This window comes from Malurus melanocephalus, unplaced genomic scaffold (assembly GCF_030028575.1).
Source record: "Malurus melanocephalus ecotype Western Australia unplaced genomic scaffold, MMel_1.1 scaffold_10, whole genome shotgun sequence".
In the NCBI taxonomy this organism is placed as follows: Eukaryota; Metazoa; Chordata; class Aves; order Passeriformes; family Maluridae; genus Malurus; species Malurus melanocephalus.
Window position 1 is genome coordinate 3,125,978 of NW_026623242.1, and position 22,051 is coordinate 3,148,028.

The following is a 22,051-nucleotide window of genomic DNA, read 5'->3' on the forward strand; positions in this document are numbered from 1 at the left end:
AGCATCTGGTTAATTCTTCAGGACTGGTGCAAAAAATTTGTCACTGTCTCCACTGGACTTAGATATCACAGTAAATTTTAATGTTCCTCTAGCCCAACCTGCCAAAATATCTCGTGGGAGTTGGGCGTGTATCAGTGTCACTGCTGGACACTGATGTTCTGTGTCTCTAGAATTAGAAGACATTTTATATGCATTTTCATTTTTACACCTTATACAGGCTAAGAAGAAAATACCAATAGAACTGGTGATTGTAAGGGTGTGTTTTGGGTCAAATTTTGTCACTAAAAACAGATGGATTTTTGGGCCACGTGAAAAAAATAGGAACTCTAGATGTCATTCAAGTATGTCAGTACTTAACGTTGCTATTCCTTCTCCTTGTTTCTGTAGACCTGCTGTAGGATATCGCATTGTAACAGATAAAGGATTCAGTTTTTCAACAGCAGATGATGCTTCTGTGTGCCAAAAGAAGAATCATTTCCAAATCACAGCTCTTATTAGAATCACCTGACATCTAAAATATGTCAAAACTCAGCAGGGGAGGAAACCAATAGAAAAGTTTTGAAAGCTTGCRGAATTAAGGCAAATGTATCTCCTTTTTGAAATTGTTACTTTTAATTTTATATGAGGTAAATTATTGAAGTGAACTCTTTTCTTAGTAATTTTTTTGACCAAGAACATATAATTGCCGTATGTAGGTTCAGTTCTCATGTTGAATATCTGCACTTATKCTTTGTCATGAAATGAGCCAATAACAGTTTGAATTCAGACAGCATTTTTTCTTTTGTAAATTAATGCATGACTTGCTTTCCTTTTTTTTTTCTTCCCCTTTCAAATTACATCTACAGAAAGACTTGGGTCTTCAGATTAGATGTCAATTATCAATTGATCAGGAGTCAGCTCCTCTATTAATTTCTATGTAGTTCCATTAGAAATTAGTGCAATTCACTGTTTTAGGCCCAATATGCCTATTGATTTCTATTTCAATTTTTATGTGTTTGAAAATTGTAATATTCTTGTCATTTTTGCAAATATTTTTTCTGTCATAGGTTGAAGCTCCAAATCAAACAATTTGAAGCTCCAAATCAAGCTATTGAACAGTCTCAGTCAGATCAAAGCAAAAAAACTTTTCATCCCGCTAAGTAAGAATTTTGAGAAAATTATTCCATTTTATTGTAATATATGTGATTGGTTTGAAATGTGAAGTAGCTGTTTCTTGAAAACTTACAGTAGCTCTAAGCTCTTACAGTAGCTCTAAGCTCTATGTTTTCTGATTTATATCCAGATTTCATTGTCAGTGTACAGTAGAATCACAGTAGTAATATATACCTGTTCACACTCTACAAAGGAAAATTTTCAGCAGCTTTACAGATGTGTTAAGTGTGTCTATCCAAGGTATTTATATTCAGCTAGAAACACTCTTTTATGCTGCTTAGAGCTGTATGGCAGATGCATTTCCCCTCTTAAAAAATGTCAGAATGTTCCTGTCCTGTATGGGCATGAGATATATTTGCAGTGCTTTTTAAGGGGAAGTGCCTCTACTAGAAACACATATGCAGCATCTTCCTGGAACTCTGCCATTTTTGAGCATTTAACTCACTGACAGAATCAATATTTATTCTTCTGGCATAAGTTTSTTCTGTTGGAGCTGTTCTGTTCTCTATAAATAATTAAATAAGCCTTRCAGCACCAAGAGATAAGACAGTGTCAAGTTAGACAGGGCAGTGCTGGGATAAAGGCTGTGCTATATTTTTACCTGTAGAGAACTTTGAGCTTGGAAGAAGAGCTTGATTTTTACTGAATTACCTCTCTCCTGACATTTTTCTTCCWTTTGCATACTGACAAATAGATTACATGTGCATGTAAATGATTTCATGTATAACTGTTTGGTGAACTTTCATTTTATCTATACAGACTCTTTATTTGTATTATTTATCACTTACTGGAGGACTACCATTATGTGTTTGAGACCTAGGTGTTTATTGTTTACTTCCAGACGAGCAAATTAGRTGCAGATGAAAAGAAGGACAAGCAGTAAGACCTATTAATTTTAATGTGGAAATTCAGGCCCAGTAATAAGCAAGCAGCCATTAACCCTGGCAGGCAGCAAATAGCCATCATATGGAACACATACAGTTTTATTACAGTCAATCTGTACAAACAGACCAAGAAACATAAGACCTTTATTAYTAAGAACAGTTTCCTACTGCTGGTGCTTTATCCTGTTTATCTCCTTGACATAGTCATTGTTTTTAATACATTTTTRGAAACCAGGGTTACTGCATTTTTACTGGGGTTCCTCTGTTTTATTGATTTGTCAGTTTTTCTCAGAACTGTTTTAATGAGTTTGAGGCAATCTGGATTGAGTGGTAGATCTCCAAATACTTACTTCCCTAATCTTGTTTCCTTTTCTGTTTTAGAGTTGAACTGCCAGGGGACCAGATGACTGAGGTAACACTGGGAAGTCTGCATTTCAGTGAAACTACTGCAAATACTATGAGAAAAAAGGGGAAATCTAATCCTGATCAGAAGTATTGCGTAGCTAGTTGACCTGGATGCTGGAASTAGAAAGAGAAGATCTATTCGGAATAGAGTTAATGTTTATGAAAAATCTCAGTGCAGTCAAATCAGTGAGGTTTTTTAAAATTCTGTGATACTTGGTATGTGCTTAAAATTCTCTTTCTCTGTACTCACAGAATGAGAGAGAATAAAAATGTCCCAAACTTCATCCTCATGGTTAGAGATAATTTCAGGAAATCATAGCCAGGATATTGGCTGACAAAATCAGGAAGCAAAAAACCCCAAGTAATTATAATTTTCTTCTGAGGCAGAAAAGGTCTTCATCTTTGAGACTTCATTACTTAAAGCTTTCAAAATTACTGTACTCTTTGTTAATTTTCAGTGATTGTGGGGATTGTAAGAGCATATTTCTTAAGAGTTAGGGAAATACCTTTTCTTTCATATTGTAAGAAATACATTTTAAAAACTTTGTCTTTTCATGTATCAATAATAGCTGTATTTAAAACTTTTTTTTTTTTTTTCTGTGAGAAGGCACTACTTCAGTTATTGTTTTGATTAAATCAATTTTAAATTAGATACTTCATGCTGGTAGTTGTACTGTATGCTGTCTCTCAGGAGCAGTTCTACTTACTACCTGCAAATGTCTCTAACAGATCATTGTAAAGGTTGGTATAATTTTTTATTACTTTCATGTAAAAGTATTTACTGTTTTGATATTCCCAGGAGATTATGAAGTGTCATGACTTTTGAGGAATAAAAATTACCACTGACTCAAAAAGACTGCATGTTTTATGTTGCCTTTTAATTATCAGAAATTAAAAATATTAAAAGTAGAGCTATAGAAAAATTTAAAAAGAAAGCTTGTTATGAGTTCCAATACAAAATACATTGATTTTTTCCAGATTTTTTTTATTTGAGGTAGAACAATTTATTGCACTTGCCAGGAATTTTGTAAATGCTTTTATTGGCCAGAGTCTTAGTTTTCCAAGAAGGATGAGAAGGAAAAAAAAAAAGGAAAGAAAGTCAAGCAGGTCTAGGAAGATTAAGACCCATAGCTTTGTATTTCCAATGTCTTTCCAGAGTGTCCCAATTCTCAATTTGATGGTAGTAACATAGGTTTCAAATTACAAAAAAGGAAGAATAATCTCTTTTCCTCTTAACTGCTACTTTTTAGGTCCCTGATTCACAGCAAGTTTTTCTGTTAGTACTCAACTTTAGCCTACAGTTATACTCAGAAAAGAGAAAAAGCCCAGATCTGTAGTGTAAAAAGAGCTATGGAGAACTAGTGTTAGAAGAGAGAGAAAACACAGGATGAGTGGGGGATTGCAAGGGGACTGCCAAGGGAATGTGGGGACTGCTGAAAGCTTTCAGTCCTGTCCCCTTTTTCATGTGATCTAATGGTGGTGGCTAATGTTTGAACGGGGCTTAGTCTAGAATTATCATTATTTCTAGGYTGAATATTATGTTTAGGGCTTAGAAAGATGGGGAATGTGCTGGGGCTGCAAAAGGTGGAGAGAGCCTCTGGAAGATTGCAGTCCRCTGAACGTTTTCGTGTGGGCCAGTTGAGGAGCTGTTTCTTGTTTGCATGGGCTCTCTGTAGCCTTGGCTTATGAAGAGGAACAGGCTTCACATTTTGGTTTGGGTCAAATAAGACCAAGAGCTCTGGTGTTAAACCATTAAATGGAGATGGGAAGAGGCTTCTAAAGAATGTCAAGAGCTGTCAAAAGCTTTTAGTCCTGGCATCATTTTTTGCAGGCCATTGCCTGGGTCCTTTTTGGCAGCCCTTWATCCTAGAAGGGCTAGGCTTATGCTTATGGTCAGGATTAGCATTTGGGTTTGGAGAGAGCAAAAAGGCAAATCTCCAGCATGTGGGGTGCTGCTCAGTGGTTTCCAAAGGAAAATGAGGGCTTTCAGATGGTGTCGRTCCTGGCTCCTTTTTCTTCTGAGCCCTCTTCCTTCAGTTATGGCTAGTTTTTTTGGAGGGCAATATGGCCCAGAGCTTCTTTCTGGGTAGAGCTGTGAAAAGTCTTTGAAAGCAATGTGTGTAGTTCAGCAGATTTCTGCCCTACTGAGAAGTTTTATCATCCTGGCTGCTGCTGTAGGTTTTTTTTTGCTTCAGGATGCTGAAGCACTGTGTTTGCATAATTCCTACATGTATTATATAGTTGTTTTCCTTTATATGWCCATTAATTTCCACAATCCTGTTTTCATCTGAATTTCTCTTTCTGAATCTAACACTATTACAGGTATCACCTCATTAATAATTTGGGGAATCTGTTGAATTTTCACCTTTGACTCATACTTGTTACTYTACAAGCTATACATATTTCATGTAAGATTTAGAAATTTACATTTTCCTACTATTTTAAAAATTAGATTYTTTCAAAATTTCAATGAAGAGGGCTCCTTCAATGTATGTGAGACAGTGTTTGAACAGGAATTCATGGAATGAGATTTTGCAAACCTGGCCTATTCCTATTTCAGAAAAAGGAAAAAGAAGGCAGTAAAGAAGAAAGGTCAAGAGGTTCTGGTCCAAAGGAAAAAAAAAAGTCATTTTCTAGATGTCCAACAGGTCTCCAGTGGCAGGGTAAAGTGACTCAGCCAATGGCTGTCTTAAAGTAGCAAAGCCATGCAAATGTGYTGCGAGAAAAAGCMGCTCATCTTCTGGCCTTTTTTACCSAAARACACAACACAACTACCAGCTGAGTAGTGCTTGTCAGGCAGATCAGATCATGCTCTAATTGTGACAAACAGTGGGGAGTACACAGTGCCAGGCCTTGTAGCTGGCAAAGCCTTGTGAAAGCCAGGCTTCTTTTTATCATGATTGTACGTTGGCCTGAATTCAAAGTTAAAAAAAAACCTCCAAACAACAAACCAAACCAAAATGAACTGTTGAAATCAAATGCCTTTTTTTTTGTTATATGCATTCTGTTGTTTTATTGGTGTTCTTTAAAAGACTCTRTTTCCTTGAAATTTCTAGTATCAGTTAATTTAAACATTACAGAGGATTTTATATGTCTATATGTTTTTATGTATCACAGATGCTTAATCTCTGCCTGTTTTTCTCACTCTGATTTCCAGTCCCAACTAAAATTTAGTGGTAGATAAAGAATAACATTATACCACATAACCAAAGTTAAAATTTGGGAAGCTTTGGACATTGTCAATTTAGCTTAAGGTGCTAATAAAGTAGAATTCMAGGGTAAAAAGTGATGACAGCAGTCACTTAACAGACTAAAAAAAACACTATTTTTTTTCTGTTAGTGTGTTAAAAAGCTCTTGAATATGATTTTAATATTTAAGATTTGGATTTTATTTCCCCCAAATTTCTGATAGAATAAACTACACTGTGTCTTTAAATAAAAATTTTTCTTCCAGGCATCTAACCCACGGCAATTTGAGAATGACAGTGATGTACTGTGGCAGCAAGGACATGTTCCAGAGCTGATAGTCTATCATGGTCGAGTAGGAATTAACACAGATGCACCAGATGAAGCACTGGTTGTCTGTGGAAACGCCAAAGTTATGGGCAGAGTCATGCATCCGTCTGACAGCCGAGCAAAACAGAGTATCGGGACGTGAGGGCTATGGAGTATTTAGGGCATTTATGTTTGCACCACAGCACATGTGGGGATCATTGTTCTGACACGGGAAACAGCTCCATATCCTGGCTGTGCTGAAATGTGGGCCTCAAGAAACCAGACATAGCACTGTGCTCTGCAGAACCATCGCCTGTAGACTTTGGAGAAGGCTCTCTAGAAGCTGGGAATTGTCAAACTCAAGGGTAACTGGTGATACAAATACAAACAGCACTCTGATAGTGGGAAATGGGAAGACTGTCTGTATTTTTCAATGTGATGATTAGCCAAATGACTGTGTCAGGTTAGTTGCTCTCTCAGTGGTGTCCTAGATGCCATGCTTAGTGTTTCAATATGTAAAGTCTTGGTATTTTTCCAACTAGGTCGATACAAATGGGCAGTTGAGTAGAATAACACAAATGAGGTTGGTGGAATATGACTACAAGCCTGAATTTGCATCTGTTATGGGAATAAATGATACCCGTGAAACAGGTATTAAAGCAGCTCTATTCCCATTTTTCATTAGCATCTACTGATATTTATTGTGCCATAGTGCCTTTTAACACCCTGCTATTTCATCCTCATTTCTTAGGATACTGCAATTACACTCTTTGCTGTGTACCTCTTGCAGTATAAAAATGCAGAAATTTTTAAATATACAAATTGCTTGTAATTTTGCAACCTCTGTTTTGATTTTTAAACATGAGAAGTTTATTTTCTAGGAATTTAATGAGAATGAAATATGTGATTACAAACAGTTTTGTTCTTACTCCAGATGAATGAGAATTCTAAAGGTTTCTCGGGTTTTTCTTCTGTGGAATGGAGAAAATGCCCTGAAATTCTGGATTTTCCTACCACAGAGAAATTCTAGATCATCTTTTGCCCTGCCTGTAGTTTTTAGAATGGTCAGCAGGTATGCCAGTGTGTTTCCTGACATTTATTTTTGTTACCTCATGAACAGGAATAGCCCAGGAAGTGAAGGGACTTACAGTTTATATCACCAAACTTGGAGAAAATTCCTATAAAAATATTGTATTTCACTTGTCACCTTTTCATAGTCTATAAATACTTTTAGTTCATAGGTAAAATCTTCTAGGTCATATTCCAATAAAAGAAGTAGGAATTAGATACCTTGAATAAAGCTGTAGAAARAGCACTTTCTAGAGATACTGTAGAAATGAAGAGTTAGAAGTTTTGCTCTATTTGGTCAGTGTTCCAGCCTGTAGCTCATTTTTAGATGTTAGTAGAATAGCAGTTGTAGTAGGTGGTGACACTAAGTTAGTTTTGTCCTTTAGGCCTCCCTATTATATTGGGTGACAGCAAAATACTATGCAATCACAGTTTGACTTCAGGGTTGCTTTTTAACCTGTCTCGCTTATCTCTGTGTGGTTAATACCATGATTAAGCTATGGATAGAAATTCTGGCTTGTCTGAGCCTACCTAATGCCTGCAGGTAGATGGTTGGATGTACATTTTGCTAAGAGATTCTGAAATCTGTGTTCAGCTGCATCACGGAAAATCAAGTAACAGATGCCTGTTGAAACACTGTTAAAGTTTCAACACAGTATGAAGGGAAAATAAAATTTAAATTCTTGATCTAAAAAGCCCTGTATTGTCTTCAATTTTTTCTGTAAGTCTTCATTTTCAATTTACCGCAGATTTAATATCTAGCAAAAGGGTTTTATGGTCATAAGTGCTTCCCATTTACAGTGAGATAACTTGTGTTTACATAGGTGAATTCTGCACTCATTTCTGCTTGTTGCATCTGATTGATGAATATACTATGAATATATTATGTACCTACTTTTATGGTCGTTTTGCTTCTCGGGATCAGATCTTTATTGAGAATGTTGGTGCTGTAAAGCAGCTTTGTGAACTAACAATCTTGAATTCAGAATAGAAGAATTGGAACAGTTGAATAGGAAACTGGCCAAACTGAAATGCATGAGCAGTTTAAACTCAACAGTCAGTGAGGAGAGCAAAGTCAGGTACCTCTGGCTGGGATGTTCTCAAATAGTTGTCTCACAAATTGTTAAAGTGATCTCTGTGATAGAAGTGAAAACTAATTTTGCTTGACAGTAGAGTTCAGCTAATTTCCAGCATTTAAGTTGCGCAAAACACCCCAAATTTGTCTTTTTTTTTTTACTCACTGACAATTATTTTTGAAATGGTTGGTAAATTGTTTCTATTGCATAAAGCAAAGGTAGATTCTGTCCAGTTACAGCTCTGGAACTTGGAAGTTGCTTCTAAGGCAAATCTGCAGAGCTTCTTCTGCAAGAAAGAATCTTCCATTAGTGCTTCAGTGGAAGTAATGAGCCTTTCCTGTTTCTAAGCCATTTCCACAAGTTTTCTTTGAAATCAATTGTAGCATTTAAAAACATTCACCTGAAAGAGTTAACTGGAGACTTTTATCCTTGAAAATGAATCTGCTGATACTTCTGCCTTACTCTTTGTAAATGTGAAAATTGAAAAAACAAGTGACATTAACACATTAAAAAAAGTATTTTCTTATTAATTAGTTTCTGAAGCATTCGAATGTTAAAGAGATCTTGTCTCTTGCAGCAGGTATAGTCGAGCTAACTGTCGTTTGCCATCAGTAAAATCATTCCTGCCAAAATCCAGGAAGATGAGTGAAATTCAGTCCTTGCTTGAGTCATTCACTGTGATTTGTTTTCACTTTCTCTTGCTTGTATTGTGGTATAGAAAGTGGATACATACCCCTTTTCACAGGAATTGTATGAGTAAGGAAATATATATGTTGACCTTTTTCAAGACAGTTTTTCTAGGCTGCCGAGTCCTGTTATTTAAGACGAACCAATGCTCATTTGCCTACCTTGCTTCTGCCAGTGTCAAAGAGCAAGGGGAAATAATTCCCTTGTGAAATGTTCTTTGTACCATAATGACAGTCAAATGCTCCATCATCGAAAGTCATCCTTGGAAAGTGTTTGGAAAGTGCCTTTCCTTCTGTATTTATACCAGTCCTGGTTTAGCATGGTTTGAGCACATGCAGAAAGCTAYTTACTGAGTTCTTAATTTGATTTTGAAATGCTTCAAAAGTATGAAAAATGGCAGGAAGAAAGGACAAAGAGCTGTTATTTTTAGCTATTGTTTCTTCCTCTGTAATATTTGTGTCCCCAGACTATCAACAATACACAGTGCACTCAGASTCTTAGAGACACTTTAATTACTGAAGTTTTTCTCTGTAGATATTGACCCCTACATAAGGGTGACTATGAAAGAAGCAAGGGTGATGTAAAGTCAGACTAGTATAGTATTTCTTAATCTGCTAGCAGTACCTTAGATATGTGCCACTTAAATTAACCATTTTTTTTTACCCTAGGTTTTTTTGTCAAAGACCAAAGAATCTTGCTCCATGAAGATTTTCCAGGTGACTATAATAGCTTTGATTGCTATTATGGCACTATGGTTACAATAAATTAACAAAAATTTGACTGGTTTCTCTCTTCTCCTTTCTACTGATCTGAAAGAATATAGTACCTTTTTTCTTTTCATCCTTCCTACTCAAAGAGAACAATCTATTAAAATTAGCAACGATTATGCCTRATAATATAATAAAGTGGAAACCATTGTATAAAAGTGAGGTACTCATGTGATGGATGCACATCTGATCTCTCCATGTCACAATGTATGGTGCACCTTGACTGTACCTCAGTGACTTGTACAAGTGCCAAACTGGACTCTGCATGTTTCATGCAAACATTCCATGACTAAGTACCATTTCTGATGTACAGAGTTATTCTSTTGTGTGAAATGAAGCTGAACTCATTCCCACTGTGGTGGTTATGTCAATCTGAAAGTTTAACGTGTGACATTGGACTTGTGGAAAGGAAAGTATGCTCTGGACTACAGAGATTGCCATTTTCTGTTTCCAGTCCAAAAACTTCTGGTTTACAATCCCTTTGTGAACCGAGTACTTTGAACTGGTGATTCTATTTAGGTTGGAAACTGGCCATATTTTGTGCTGAATACAAACACATGAACACAAAATGGTATATAAGTATCTGATCAAAACCCCATTAAATTCAGCTGAAATCTTTCCCACTAAAGGGAAAGTGATCAGATATTTAACATTTGCATGACTGCATTTGAACATGATGCTGTSAAGGTATTATTCATATTGCATGAAAGTTGGATGTGAATCTACAGAATAATTCTCTTTCTACAGTGCTTTGACAATATGGAGCCTATATTTAATTAGCATTCATGACAGACGCTTTGAGAAGCATCCAGTTTACAGGAAAGTAGTTAAATTACTATTAGTGAATTCAAAATAGTAGAATTAGTTATGATTGTGTATAGACCAATCAATTTGTTTTGGTCTTCAGCTCTAATGTCTATTTCTTAATGAATTATTTTTCTTCCTCAGCAGTACTTCAAGTTCTGTTCTACTGTCTCCCTCTACCAAAACAGCAGGTACTGTGTGTCTGCTGGTTGGCATAACGTAACAGGGTATTATAAAATGCCATTTGRCAGCATTTTTAAGAATTACATTTTGTCTTTTGTTTGGGTGTTGTTGGGTTTTTGTGTTTTTGCTTTAGCATTGCAGAGGGAAAGGACAATTTCTCAGAACACGCAGCCTATCAGCAGGATCCCTGAAGTGAATTTCTGTGACTTTTGCCTTGTGACAAGGTCTGTTGTTGTCCAATTCATCAACCAAAAGTCAAATCTCTAAGTTATGAAAAAAGCAATGCAAAGGAGAGATGTAAGTTAAAAAAATTAATTTATGTTATTTACCATTTGAGTAGAGACTATATGGAAAGTGTGGGGGAAGGGGCAAGAATCTTTAAAGGTAATTAGCCTTCTACAAAGTTTGGTCCAGAGGATTTAGAAAATCTTGATATAACTAATCATCACTACAGTCAATATGTTTTTGAAAAATCTGACTTGGTTTCTCTTAAAAATTCGGGGCCCTAAGATATTTTGTCAGGTGTCACTGTTCTTCCTGGCCATTCTTGGTAAATTATTTGATGTGAACAGGAAAGTCAGTAATCCCTTTAATTAACCTTTGGCTACAGTTGAATGGGATTTGAGTGGGGGTGTCAGAGAATGAATTAACAAATGTAAAAAAAAACCTAAAAAACTGAATGTGTCCCAGTGTGGTGATGCTACATCTTTTCTGTCTGCAGAGACAGAGTGTTAACTGCCTGAAAACATAAAACTTACCTTGAAACTCTGATTGTTCAGGCAGGGTTTTTGAAAAGTGTTATTTGAAGGAAGAGCTCTATAAAATAAAGTCCTTTTGCTGGAATGAATTCTTTTACCAATAGTCTGACAGATGTTGTATGTGTGGTAGAAGAAGTGTTGTTTACAGCTTCAATAATGTTTATAAGAAAGGGTTAATGCATAAAGGTATGCATAAATTGTGGGAATCTGTGTTCCTTTTCCCCAGTCCTTAAYATTGCCAGTGTCTGGAAGCAAGTGTCAATATTCCTAAACCAGCATTCATACTCTTCCTATCTTGGCCTTGGGAACAATTGTTGTACCACAGATGACAAAGTGAGGTGAAAATTGGGGATGGATGCAGTTCAGCCTCTGAAGTACCAGTGTGTGCCAGGGCAGGCATTACCAATTGCTGTGACACTCTCAGCATGAGCTGTTTCCTGRGACTCACTGGCCATTCTTCACCCTGCAGACAAGCTGGATGTGAGTGGTCCTTGTGCTTCTTGTGATCAGTGCTGCAGTGAGCCCTGGGGCAGATACAGCTCAATACAGGGTGTTCAAGATGTCATACCTAAGTGATTTTTATTGCTCTGAAGACTGAAAGAGTGTTGATTAATTAAAAAGACATTAATCTCATTTATAAATGAGGCAATTGTAGATGGATGAAAATGAAATAAGAAAAACTTCTATCCCCAGCTGCCTGCTTCTGATATTAGGTGGAAAGAAAAGATAAGAATAAACACAAAGCATTACCTTKTCAGAGTCTTATGCTCCAAATAGCATTAAGTGTGGATCCAAGAGTGAAAAATCAGCACAGTACACAAGCCACTGAAAGATTTCAGTTCTGCACAAGTTTAATGAACCTGAATATATCCCCAGATGGAAGGTAACAATGTCAATATGAAATTCAAACAGAAGGAAAACCATCAAGCTGTTTAATGTAGTTGTAGCCAAGATAAATGAAAGTGTTTTCAGAACAAAAAGCTAAGAGTCAAACATGGGGAATAATCAAGATAAAAAGTGGATACTTTAGAATCAGCTGATTAGTCTGATTAGTGGAAAGGTAGGATTGTTTAAAATTGCAATCAAATTAAATACTAATTTAGGAGTTCACTTTTTGTTGTTCCACAATATGATACCTGAATTTGGTGAGTGCAGAGTACTAGTGAGTCTATCCATTGTAGCTCCTAATCCTTTGCATCCCAGATTTTTTGAGGAGAGGCTATTAGGAAAGTTCAAGTAGAAACTAAAGCATTCATAAGCAAGACAAAATTTATTTTAAAAAACCTCAGCATATCTTTTTGTTGTCTAGCTCAATGTGGCCTTTTTTCCTCATACTTTGTTTTAACTGATTTCCCTGGAGGATTTAGGCTTTTGAACTTCCATTGATTTCAGTGGAACTGAGGAATGTGAACACCCTTCAGCATTTGGGCCTTTTCTGCTCTCTGCTTTCATGTCATTTGTGCTCATTCCTCTCCTCTGAATGCTGAGTCACAATAACCAGGAGCTGTCCTTATTTTCTTTTACAGTGTTTCTCCCCTCACAACAAAAGGTTGGTGAGGGCTCTTGCTGGATTTTGGTCAGTCTCATGCATTCACATTTATTGCCTTGAGATGGTAGTTATCAGATTGATAGTAGAGTAACACCACCATGAGAAATCATCAGCAGGTTTTCCCCACACTGCTTACAAAATATTACAACTCACTTAAATTAAAAACAGGAAGTGTTTGAGGGGGAAAAAAAAGGATACCACATTTATTGGATAAGCTTTCCTTAATCTTATCTGAAGATGATGGTTTTCCTCATTACATTCATGTTATGATTGTACTTTTATATTTGTTATTGAATTGGATCTTCACACCCCACATGGGCCTTTGAGAAAGTCCTCAGAGTTACTATATGTGAAAGAGTGGGATTTTATTACAATTTATTGAAGATTGCTGCAGTGSTTTTTGGTAGTTCTTGGTTATCTCAACTGGCACCTTGCACTCCAAATCTCGATTGCAACAGCTTAAAGGACAATGAAATGGTARTTTTATGATGAGTAAAAACCCAAGTAAAAATAAAGTTCTATACTGATTACTGACTCAGTTTAAATAGCTGAAATCTTAGTGAAGTAAATCTGTCTTTATCCTGGTTTTTGTACAAAATTCTGATACCGCTTAATGCTTTCTTCTATCATCTGCAAAAGAATCACAGTTTTAAGTGCTTATTAATTCAGAGGTTTTAATAAATATTCCTACCAACACTTGCATGGCTGAACTATGGAGCAATCTTTCACCTCTGCTAGGGCATATAGCCTTTCCTACAGAATGGTTCTCTGTTAKTGAAAATATGAAATCACAGCATTTAATGCCTTGCTAGCATATCTGGACTATTAAGAGAAATCAGGGGAAAAGGAAGGTGTGACAATTAGTTTGTGAATGAAAGGGAGGAATGAGAGAATGAACAGGTTTGTATTAGATCTGCCCCAAGACAACCGTACATGTATAAGTGATTGCATGTGTTCAGCCATTTTTCTAGGTGTGTGGAACAGTATCATGAAATGGGAAAGCAGATGACTATTAAATGTAGCAGTTACTGCCAGTACTGGCAGAACTTGTAAATCTGTATGATGAGCTTGTAAGCAGAAAATTGATTCAAGGACTAGCTGGCAGCAGTATGAGAGATTCATAAAAAAATCACAAAACAGATTGAAATCCCAAATATGATTTTGTATTRCGTTGCTTCTGGACCCTTGGATTCCAGTTGTTAATGTTGCACCATGCTCTTGGTCACCTACTAGCATGAGAAAAGTCTACTTTCTTTCCCAATACTGAAATGAAATCCAAATCTGGAATGAATAAGAAAACAGTAGGGTGAATCCTATCCAAACAAGATGTCTTGTTTGAATCTCAGTAATAATGCATTTTGGTCCTTCCTTCCTATCTTGAAACAGTAATTCTGAAAGTTTCCTTTGGAAAACATGGGAATGGAGTATTTTGGTTTTTCTAGAAATGGTGTTTGATGAAGCCTGTTAATTTAGGCAAAGTCAGCATTTCTCAGTGCCAGTTTACTGCTGACATGTCTCTGAACAGATTCTTTGCTGGCAATTTGTGTGAAAGCATGGGAATAGCATTAAACCATTTCCCATGAGTATGAAGGGCCATTTGCTTTCCCCAAGTTGTACTGTGTGATGATTATTCAAAAGACCTGTAAAGTTTCACTTTTCTGGAGAAGTGCTGAGAAAATTAATAGAATGAGAATTAAAAAAAGAAGTCATCAGCTTATATTGTCCARCCTAGTTTGGTGTTTGAAGTTGCAGAGGTGACATCAGTGAACACAGTGATCGTGTTACATTTAGAGCCATGTATCATGCATCCTTTCTCTGAAGTACTGGCTCAGTCCTCCATATCCTCAGATCTTACATTCAAAAATCTAAGTTGTTCCCCAATCCTATATTTGCATGCCAGATGCTTATAATTACTAGTGCCATTTTTTCACTAATAAGAAAGATGTGGCTTTATGATCAGATTTGTGCTGAAATGCCTGGCTACATACTGACTTTTGCTTTGGCTCTCTCTTACAGAAATTGGTGATGTTCTCTGTGTGTGATGAAATCTTTTCTATTAGCCTGTTTYTTGGAAACATTTTCGATATCCTGTAGATTTCAAAAGCTTGTTACTTRTTATCTGCAAACTTATTTTGACTGTGTATCTTCTTCTGAGTAGAGGTGTTTTRTATTTTAAAGATTTCTCTAATGGTTATGCATGTCTTTATTCAAGATATAGTTAATGAAATATCTTCTGATTTTATATTTAAACTTTTCTGTTACAATTGTGCAAGACTAATTTGGGGGATTTTTTTACATACATCCTTTCACAGAGTAAATAAGAGGCATGTTACCTGAATGAGATTCAGTCAAAAAACATAGCAGAAGATCTATTCTTGGAAATTATTCTAAGTTCTATATTTAAACGAAAAAAAAAGAAAAGAAGTTAAAATGTGTACTTGTATAACTTTCAAGATCTMCTTTTAGGCTTGGAATTCTGCATCTGGAATTTAGAGAAGTTTCAGTTATAACTCATCATTACAGAGAATTAGCACTTGTGACTCTAGTTCCTGTGAACCACAGGAAACCTGTGGTTCACTGTAATTTTCAGTTTATTCTTACATCTTCATTAGATTTTCATAGACATTCTGACTGCCCTCTCTTGAGGGTTCTTAGGCTTGGCTTCAGATACAATAAAATGACAAGTGGCATTTTCCTTGGCAGGGCCTGAAATCTTGTGCTTAAGGATATGAGTGAGATATTTGTGTGCAGRAAACTCATGATACAGTGCAAAGGAAGTGTTTGGGGTTCGCCTCAACTCACCTAAGGGATTAAAATGTCAGCTGCTGAAAGGGGCCAGCTCCCCTTCAGATCCTGACACTGCCTGCTTCAGAGGAGATGAAATTAAGTTCCTTGACACAGGAAGTTTGGCTTGATTTCAGGTTCCCTTTTAGAGACTGCACTGCTGTCACAGCCAATCTGGGCTGAAAATATTGATTCTTTTATGTAAAGATGAGTATCTGCTGACTACATATGTTATAACAGCATGCTCTCGCATTCATTCAGTATGAACAGGATTATGCCTTGTGTCTTTTTGGTTTATGTGAATCCTCTGTTTTAAGGCTTGTTTTTTAAAAATAAATGTTTGATTAATGACTAGGTAATATTTGGATGATAAAACATCTAGACACTAGCATGCACTTAAAGGAGTTGAGGTATAGAATACAGGTTCTGCTTGTTGCCTGGATGTGCCCCAGTAGGATGATCTGGGAAACATAATTCCCCTTCTGATTTCTCTGATTTCTTTTTTTTTTTTTTTTTGCATGGGTACACACACCTCAGACAAGATCCTCTGAGGCATCACTAGGTTACATGTTGTAATGAGATGCTGTTATAGGGAAATGTTCTCCTGCGCTATTTCTCTGAAGTGAACATGCACAATTTCTTTCTGTCACTTGTGGATATTTGCATGCTGAAAATTAAGTATATACTACCACACATACACTTTATTATYAGAGAACAGGTCAGCCTATACTCACCAAATTTCTTTGCAAAGTAAGCAATGGTTGCTGTAGCCGAGAGGAACAGAAACACAAAACCAGTGTGCACAGAGTGATGTGAAGAGTTTGAGCCTGCTGAACCAAGTCCTCCTTGTGCTTTCTGCACCACATTGTAAGTCTTGGTGAAGGGTCTGCAGGGGAAGGTGTATGAGGAGCAGCTGAGGTCGCTTGGTGTGTTCAGACTGAGAGGAGACCTCCTGGTAGCCCAAAGCTTCCTCATGAGGGGAAGTGAAGGGACAGGCACTTTACTCTGGTGATCAGTGATAGGACCTGAGACAACAGCATGAAGTTTTTGTTGGGGAGGTTTAGACTGGATATTAGGAAAAGGTCCTTCACCCCGAGGTTGGTCAGGCACTGGAACAACTTCCCCAGAGAACTGGTTGTGACACCAAGGCTGCCAGAGCTCAGGAAGGATTTGGACAGCACTCTCGGGACTAAGAGGTGGACTCCGTAATCTTGTGGGTCCCTTCCAGCTCAGGATTTTTTATAATTCTATGATTTTAGATCACCCAGGCCTTTCCCAAACCTTTGGCAGCATCAGCCTAGTTCCACTCAAAGGGATTAAACCTGTTTGGCCCCTTGTGTTTAAGGGTCTTCCACAGTGTAGACTGCAATGCTCTGGTTTAGGAGTCTGAGATGCTGCAGGTCATAACTATGGGGCTGCACTGACTGGATGCTGTGGGTGTATCCAGAGAAAGTAAACCCTTCAGGATGCAGCTCAGCGAGTGATTCCTAGGCCAGCTGTGAAAGAAGAAACTGTACTGCTGTGTTAACACCCTGATTCTTGCTGCCTATCCCTTCCTGGGGCTAATCTGCCTCAGGGAAAAACAATCGCTATAGTCATCATCTGTACGTAGAATATTACACAACTCTTGCAAAAGTTCTTGCAAGTTCAAGGCATCATTTTTGAAGAAATTATAATATTCATTAAAAAGAAATTCATTGGGTAGTTTTCCTTGCACAGAGGATTAGAAACAAGTTTTGTTGCATTCTGTATTATTTCTCTCAACAGAGATAATGTTTTTCAAGTTAATGGTTGTTTCAATGACTATGGGTTTAGGTACATTAAAATGAATATTGATGCATTTGTCTTCTGCTGGGGCTGCAGCCAAATAGTTTTCAATGTCTTCCCAAAAGAAAATGGTCCAATGTCAGGTTCCCAGAGTGTTCGTCCTTGCAAACTGAGCAAGGATTTCATCTCCAATGGCAGAATGAAGTAATCAACCATAGGCTTTTAACTGAGTGCTAATTTAGACTTGCAGCAAGTCCTGTAGTGGCCATCAAGGGAGTAGATTAACTGCAGTTTTTTATTACGCTCTTATCTAAAATTTCTGAAATAATCAAGAATAAACCATTATTCTTAACATTTTTAGGGACTGACACAACAATCAGTTCCATACAGATTTTGGAAACTCAGCAAAGCATTGACAATTGCTATTGTAGTAAAAATCTGCAGTGCAGGTAGGTGAATTGTTTCATTATGCTATGGTAGAATAAAACCAATAATGTGGCCTGGCTGCCTGGCTGACTCCTGCTCATAGCTATTTCCTCTAGCAAGCTGGAGTCTTTGCTACCTTTTGATATTTTTTTTCTGTTTAAATATAAACACAATTTCCCTGTTTTTGCAAAGATGCTGTCTATSTCAAAACCCTATGTGTATTAATGCAAACTTTTTTGGCTCTGGAAATTACAGCTATGTTATTCCTATTAACAGATACACACCCATGGATGTAGAAATATCACTGGAAATAAAGTACAATTAAAAGGAATACATACAAAAGTCAACAGTGGTTCATTATGTGATAGAAATTCTTGCCTGATATCTATTGTGACACAAATTCATCCTATTCAGAAGAATGGGATAGATCTATGCATAACTAGATTTAATTCTTAATGTTGACCATTGGGTAGATTCCTTGCTGTAGCATAGGCCCAATATCATTCTCAGCCCAAGAAAATTACACATGATGTTGCAGATATTGAAATCCAGAAGTCTTAAGCTTTTATCCTAATACAAATCATTTGAGCCAACATATATGTGTGTATTGGTGGGATTTTTGGCCTAGGGATTTTTKTTGTTGTTGTTGTAGAGAAACATTATTAGGAACATAACATGAGTAACTCCAGAGAGTACCTTTATGGGGCCTGTTGTGCCAAGCCCTGTAAAAGGGGGATTCTTGTTCAGGAACTTCTAGTATTGCATAAAATCATGACTTAYGGCAGGGATAAGCAGCAGACTTATTCCTCTCAGCAGGTTTTTTCTTGTCAAAAGCCTACCTTTGCTGTGTTCTCCCAGAGAGAACAARTTCTTTCTTTTGGAGTTTTATTCTGAGAAAGGCCAGCAATAGCCAAAACAGGTGCCAAACAATCTGTCTGATGACATTTCATGACTCCCATCTCTCCAAGAAAGACTCTTCCAGTCTTTTGATCTTCAATATTATCTCTGTAAATCTGCCTTTTTCAGATAAGGTGAAATATAACAGTATTCCTGAAGTGTTGGCTTGTTTTCTACAGCTACTGAAAATTTGTCTTTTAAATGTATGCCATTATAATCTAATAGTACAGCCTTCCCATGCAGGGATTAATACATCATACTCAGAGTTTCACTGAGTATGAATTTATTTTGAATATTGGTTTGTAGTTTGGGGGCAAGTAGTTTTATTTTTAATAAAGTAATCTATCCTTATTTTTCTCTTTCTTGAAGCACCMCAGAACCATTAATTACATTTCTCTGCACAGGCATATTTGGAAATTTTTGCTCCCATTATTCTTCTAGCCAAAACAGTAGGAAGGATTACCAAGACACCACAYAGGTAAGATTTTTGCAGCAATACTGTGGTTTGTGTAGATAATTTTTATATAAACAATGGCTGCAAAATTCTGATCTTTGTTAAAGTACTGGAAATGCAATGGTACTTTGAGTCTGTCAGTCATGGCTGGCTTTGGCATGACCATAATAAGATGCAGGTTTTTTTTGGAGTTAATTTTCTGCTGACTTCTATAAAAATCTTTCCARTGATTCTCTGCAAGGACAGTTTTGATTCTGCTTCAGCCTTCTGTGTCACCACTATAACTCATTATAACTACAGAGATACTTCAGAAAGAGGAATAATTTATCACTCAGAGCTTTAGGAGACAGAGTCCTCCAAACTCTCATCTACTTTACAGTTTCAGTCATTATCTTATCGGTAATGAATTCCAGTTTAAAAATCTTGAATTTGCGGGTAACAATGGTAATATTCCCCTTTTTTTTTGTGTGAACAGGAGTTTACCAATAAATCCCTCTAGGGAAAATTCCTAATTTTAAATCAAAAGTTGTTTACATGTCATTTTCTGACTTGCCTCAGTAGGGATGAAAGCTRTTTAAAGTGTTAGCTTTTCCCAGTAAAAAAAAAATACTAAGTGACAAGGTCTTGTAAATCTTTAAGCACCTCCAGTAAACTGATGAAGGCTTTAAACTTTCTTCAAGTTTTCTGGAAATAGAGGACTCCTTCAAGGCCCTCATTTGTTGATATTTGTTTGGAAATGTTTATTCTGACTAAAACAGTGGGAAAGCATTTCTGAACACTTCGTAGGAGAAACWTCCTTGAATTTGGAAGTAATTTCAGAGTCTTCTTTAGAATTCTGATCTGTGCTGCCATACATAACATGCTCCTAATTGATTTTATTTTTTTGTGCTTTGTCAAATTAGAGCACTTGAGATACCTCCAATCTTAAACTGACTTTTTACTCAACTTTCCAAATGTCTTTGCAAAAAGTTGCAGGCTCCTCTGTAAYTGTGGCAAAGCCATCAAAACCCCAAAATTTTATAAGTTTTGACCTGTCTGCTGTAATTTCAAAAAAATAGAAATTAAGTCAGACAGAGAGTTTCGCAATGTGGAAATGTCCTTGAAGCTCACTGACAAAACTGGTCAAAGAGATTTCCTGTGTCAACCTGAAATCCACATCAAAGACTAAAGCTAGCTAGCCTCCAGCAGCAGTGAGCATTCAGATTTGATGTGACWCAGAATAGAAATGCTGCCTAGTTGAAGAGGTTTCTTTCAAAAGGATTTTTCTAGGGATTGAAAGGCTTATTTCCTACCAAAAGTCAGAACAGAAAGCATTTGGACTCATCAGTCCCACATAAGTTTTGTCACGTGAACATATCATCTCCAGCAGAGATGTGTCCAAAAGTGAAGTAAGGAGAGAAAGACGAAGGAATTGAGACACTGGAAATAAAAGTTACTGTGGATCAATAGGTGAAAGAGAAATAAGTATCGAATTTTTTTTTCATTCATTGTAGCATAAACATTTCAGGTACAAAAGATGTTGTTGCACTCATATATGGCAGAACACTGTGATAAAAAAATAGCATGAAATCTTGCAGGCATCTGGCTTTGAAATACTGAATGAAGACACTATCCATGTCTTTAGAATGTACAAAGGAACTTCTCTGTCTTCTGAGCGCTACCAAAGTTGCTGTTCCAAAATCAGCAGAACTGCCATTTGCTACTATTACAACTAAAAGCTCTCAGGCCACCTGGCACAACAGGAATGATCTCCATTTACTGTGGGCTTTGCTTGGTAGAAGAGTGAGGGAATCCGGTTATTCAGAGCCAGCTGAGTATCACTGGGAGTCAGATGCCTGCCTGTTCCCATGTGGAATAAACCCACATTTGCGAGGTTTAAAGTCCCACTTGGTCTCTAAATACTTTGACTACAGCTATGCAGGCTTGGTATCATAATTACTTTGCACTGCATTTGTCAATTAAATATTTYCAGAGCCCATCCTTCTCTCCAATTTCACATGAAATAACGTTATCWGGTGTGTCTCTCATTTGTCACCCGGGGACACCAGCATGTTTGGGCTCTCCMTGTAGCTCAGCTGTATGACAGCACGTGCTCTCTCCGGTAGCTGTGCYGCCAAGCCTTTTCAAATGACAACAGAGCAAAAGTCAAATAACATTTGAACTGAAAGAAGTTCTCATATGAATCCCCTTTATTTTTCTTCTGCAGCTGCTCGACAAACCCTTATTTTGCCGTAATGTTTTTTACTGATTACTACTTCTACTTTTATCTTGCAGTGTAACTAAAAYGTTGCCAATCATTCTGTTCTTTGGGGAAAAGATGAGGAGACACTTGATATGAAAAAGAGACTTGCAAATGACCCTGGATACTTGTTAAACCTCTTACTGAGTCGTATGGRACTTTCTTGGACTTTTTTACTTTTAAATTAAAAAAAGTAGAAAAATAAAGTGTTTGACAACAACCATAGCTCTGCATTTCCAGAAACTGTTTCTAAAAAGACATGAGGGAATGGAGTATATGATGTTGTTGTGGGAGCTTCAAAGTTTATTAGAGAAGCCCTCCCACTCAGTCAGAAGGGGCAGAAAGGACCTCTGACTTTCTAAACTCCGTCTCAGAGAGGAGCCTGGGTGCGGTTGGATCCAATCTTAGCTCCAGGCATGGTCAACAGTGTAAGTCTAAGGAATTCTACAGGTGTGATTGAACCTTGGTACAATTTTTTCATGCAGAATTAAGGATGGAAAGCCAGATGTACAAAAATGAATGATTTATCATGATAAATTATTAGACAAAAAGATCTCAATCAGAATTACTACATGGTATAGCAACTAATGCTACTAGTATAGTATAGTATAATGTACTATATCAAAGCAATTATATTAAAGCTATCAGAAAAGAAA

The 22,051-nt window shown here is 36.9% G+C and overlaps 1 protein-coding gene across 1 annotated transcript in view; it reads left to right on the plus strand.

Annotated features, from left to right (window-relative positions):
* The window catches only part of MYRFL (myelin regulatory factor like), a 33,117-nt gene extending 11,682 nt beyond the window's left edge, over nt 1-21,435 (plus strand). The window contains 21 exon segments of the mRNA XM_057378174.1: nt 388-560; nt 1,046-1,139; nt 2,418-2,528; nt 3,093-3,186; nt 5,896-6,095; nt 6,241-6,301; nt 6,479-6,587; nt 7,057-7,152; nt 7,829-7,966; nt 7,969-8,083; nt 8,658-8,719; nt 9,434-9,521; nt 10,282-10,346; nt 10,476-10,529; nt 10,655-10,726; nt 10,729-10,818; nt 17,741-17,829; nt 18,047-18,120; nt 19,072-19,173; nt 21,189-21,248; nt 21,324-21,435. Of these exon segments, the coding sequence (XP_057234157.1) occupies nt 388-560; nt 1,046-1,139; nt 2,418-2,528; nt 3,093-3,186; nt 5,896-6,095; nt 6,241-6,301; nt 6,479-6,587; nt 7,057-7,152; nt 7,829-7,966; nt 7,969-8,083; nt 8,658-8,719; nt 9,434-9,521; nt 10,282-10,346; nt 10,476-10,529; nt 10,655-10,726; nt 10,729-10,818; nt 17,741-17,829; nt 18,047-18,120; nt 19,072-19,173; nt 21,189-21,248; nt 21,324-21,435 (2,059 nt within the window).
* The last annotated feature ends 616 nt before the right edge of the window (nt 21,436-22,051 follow it).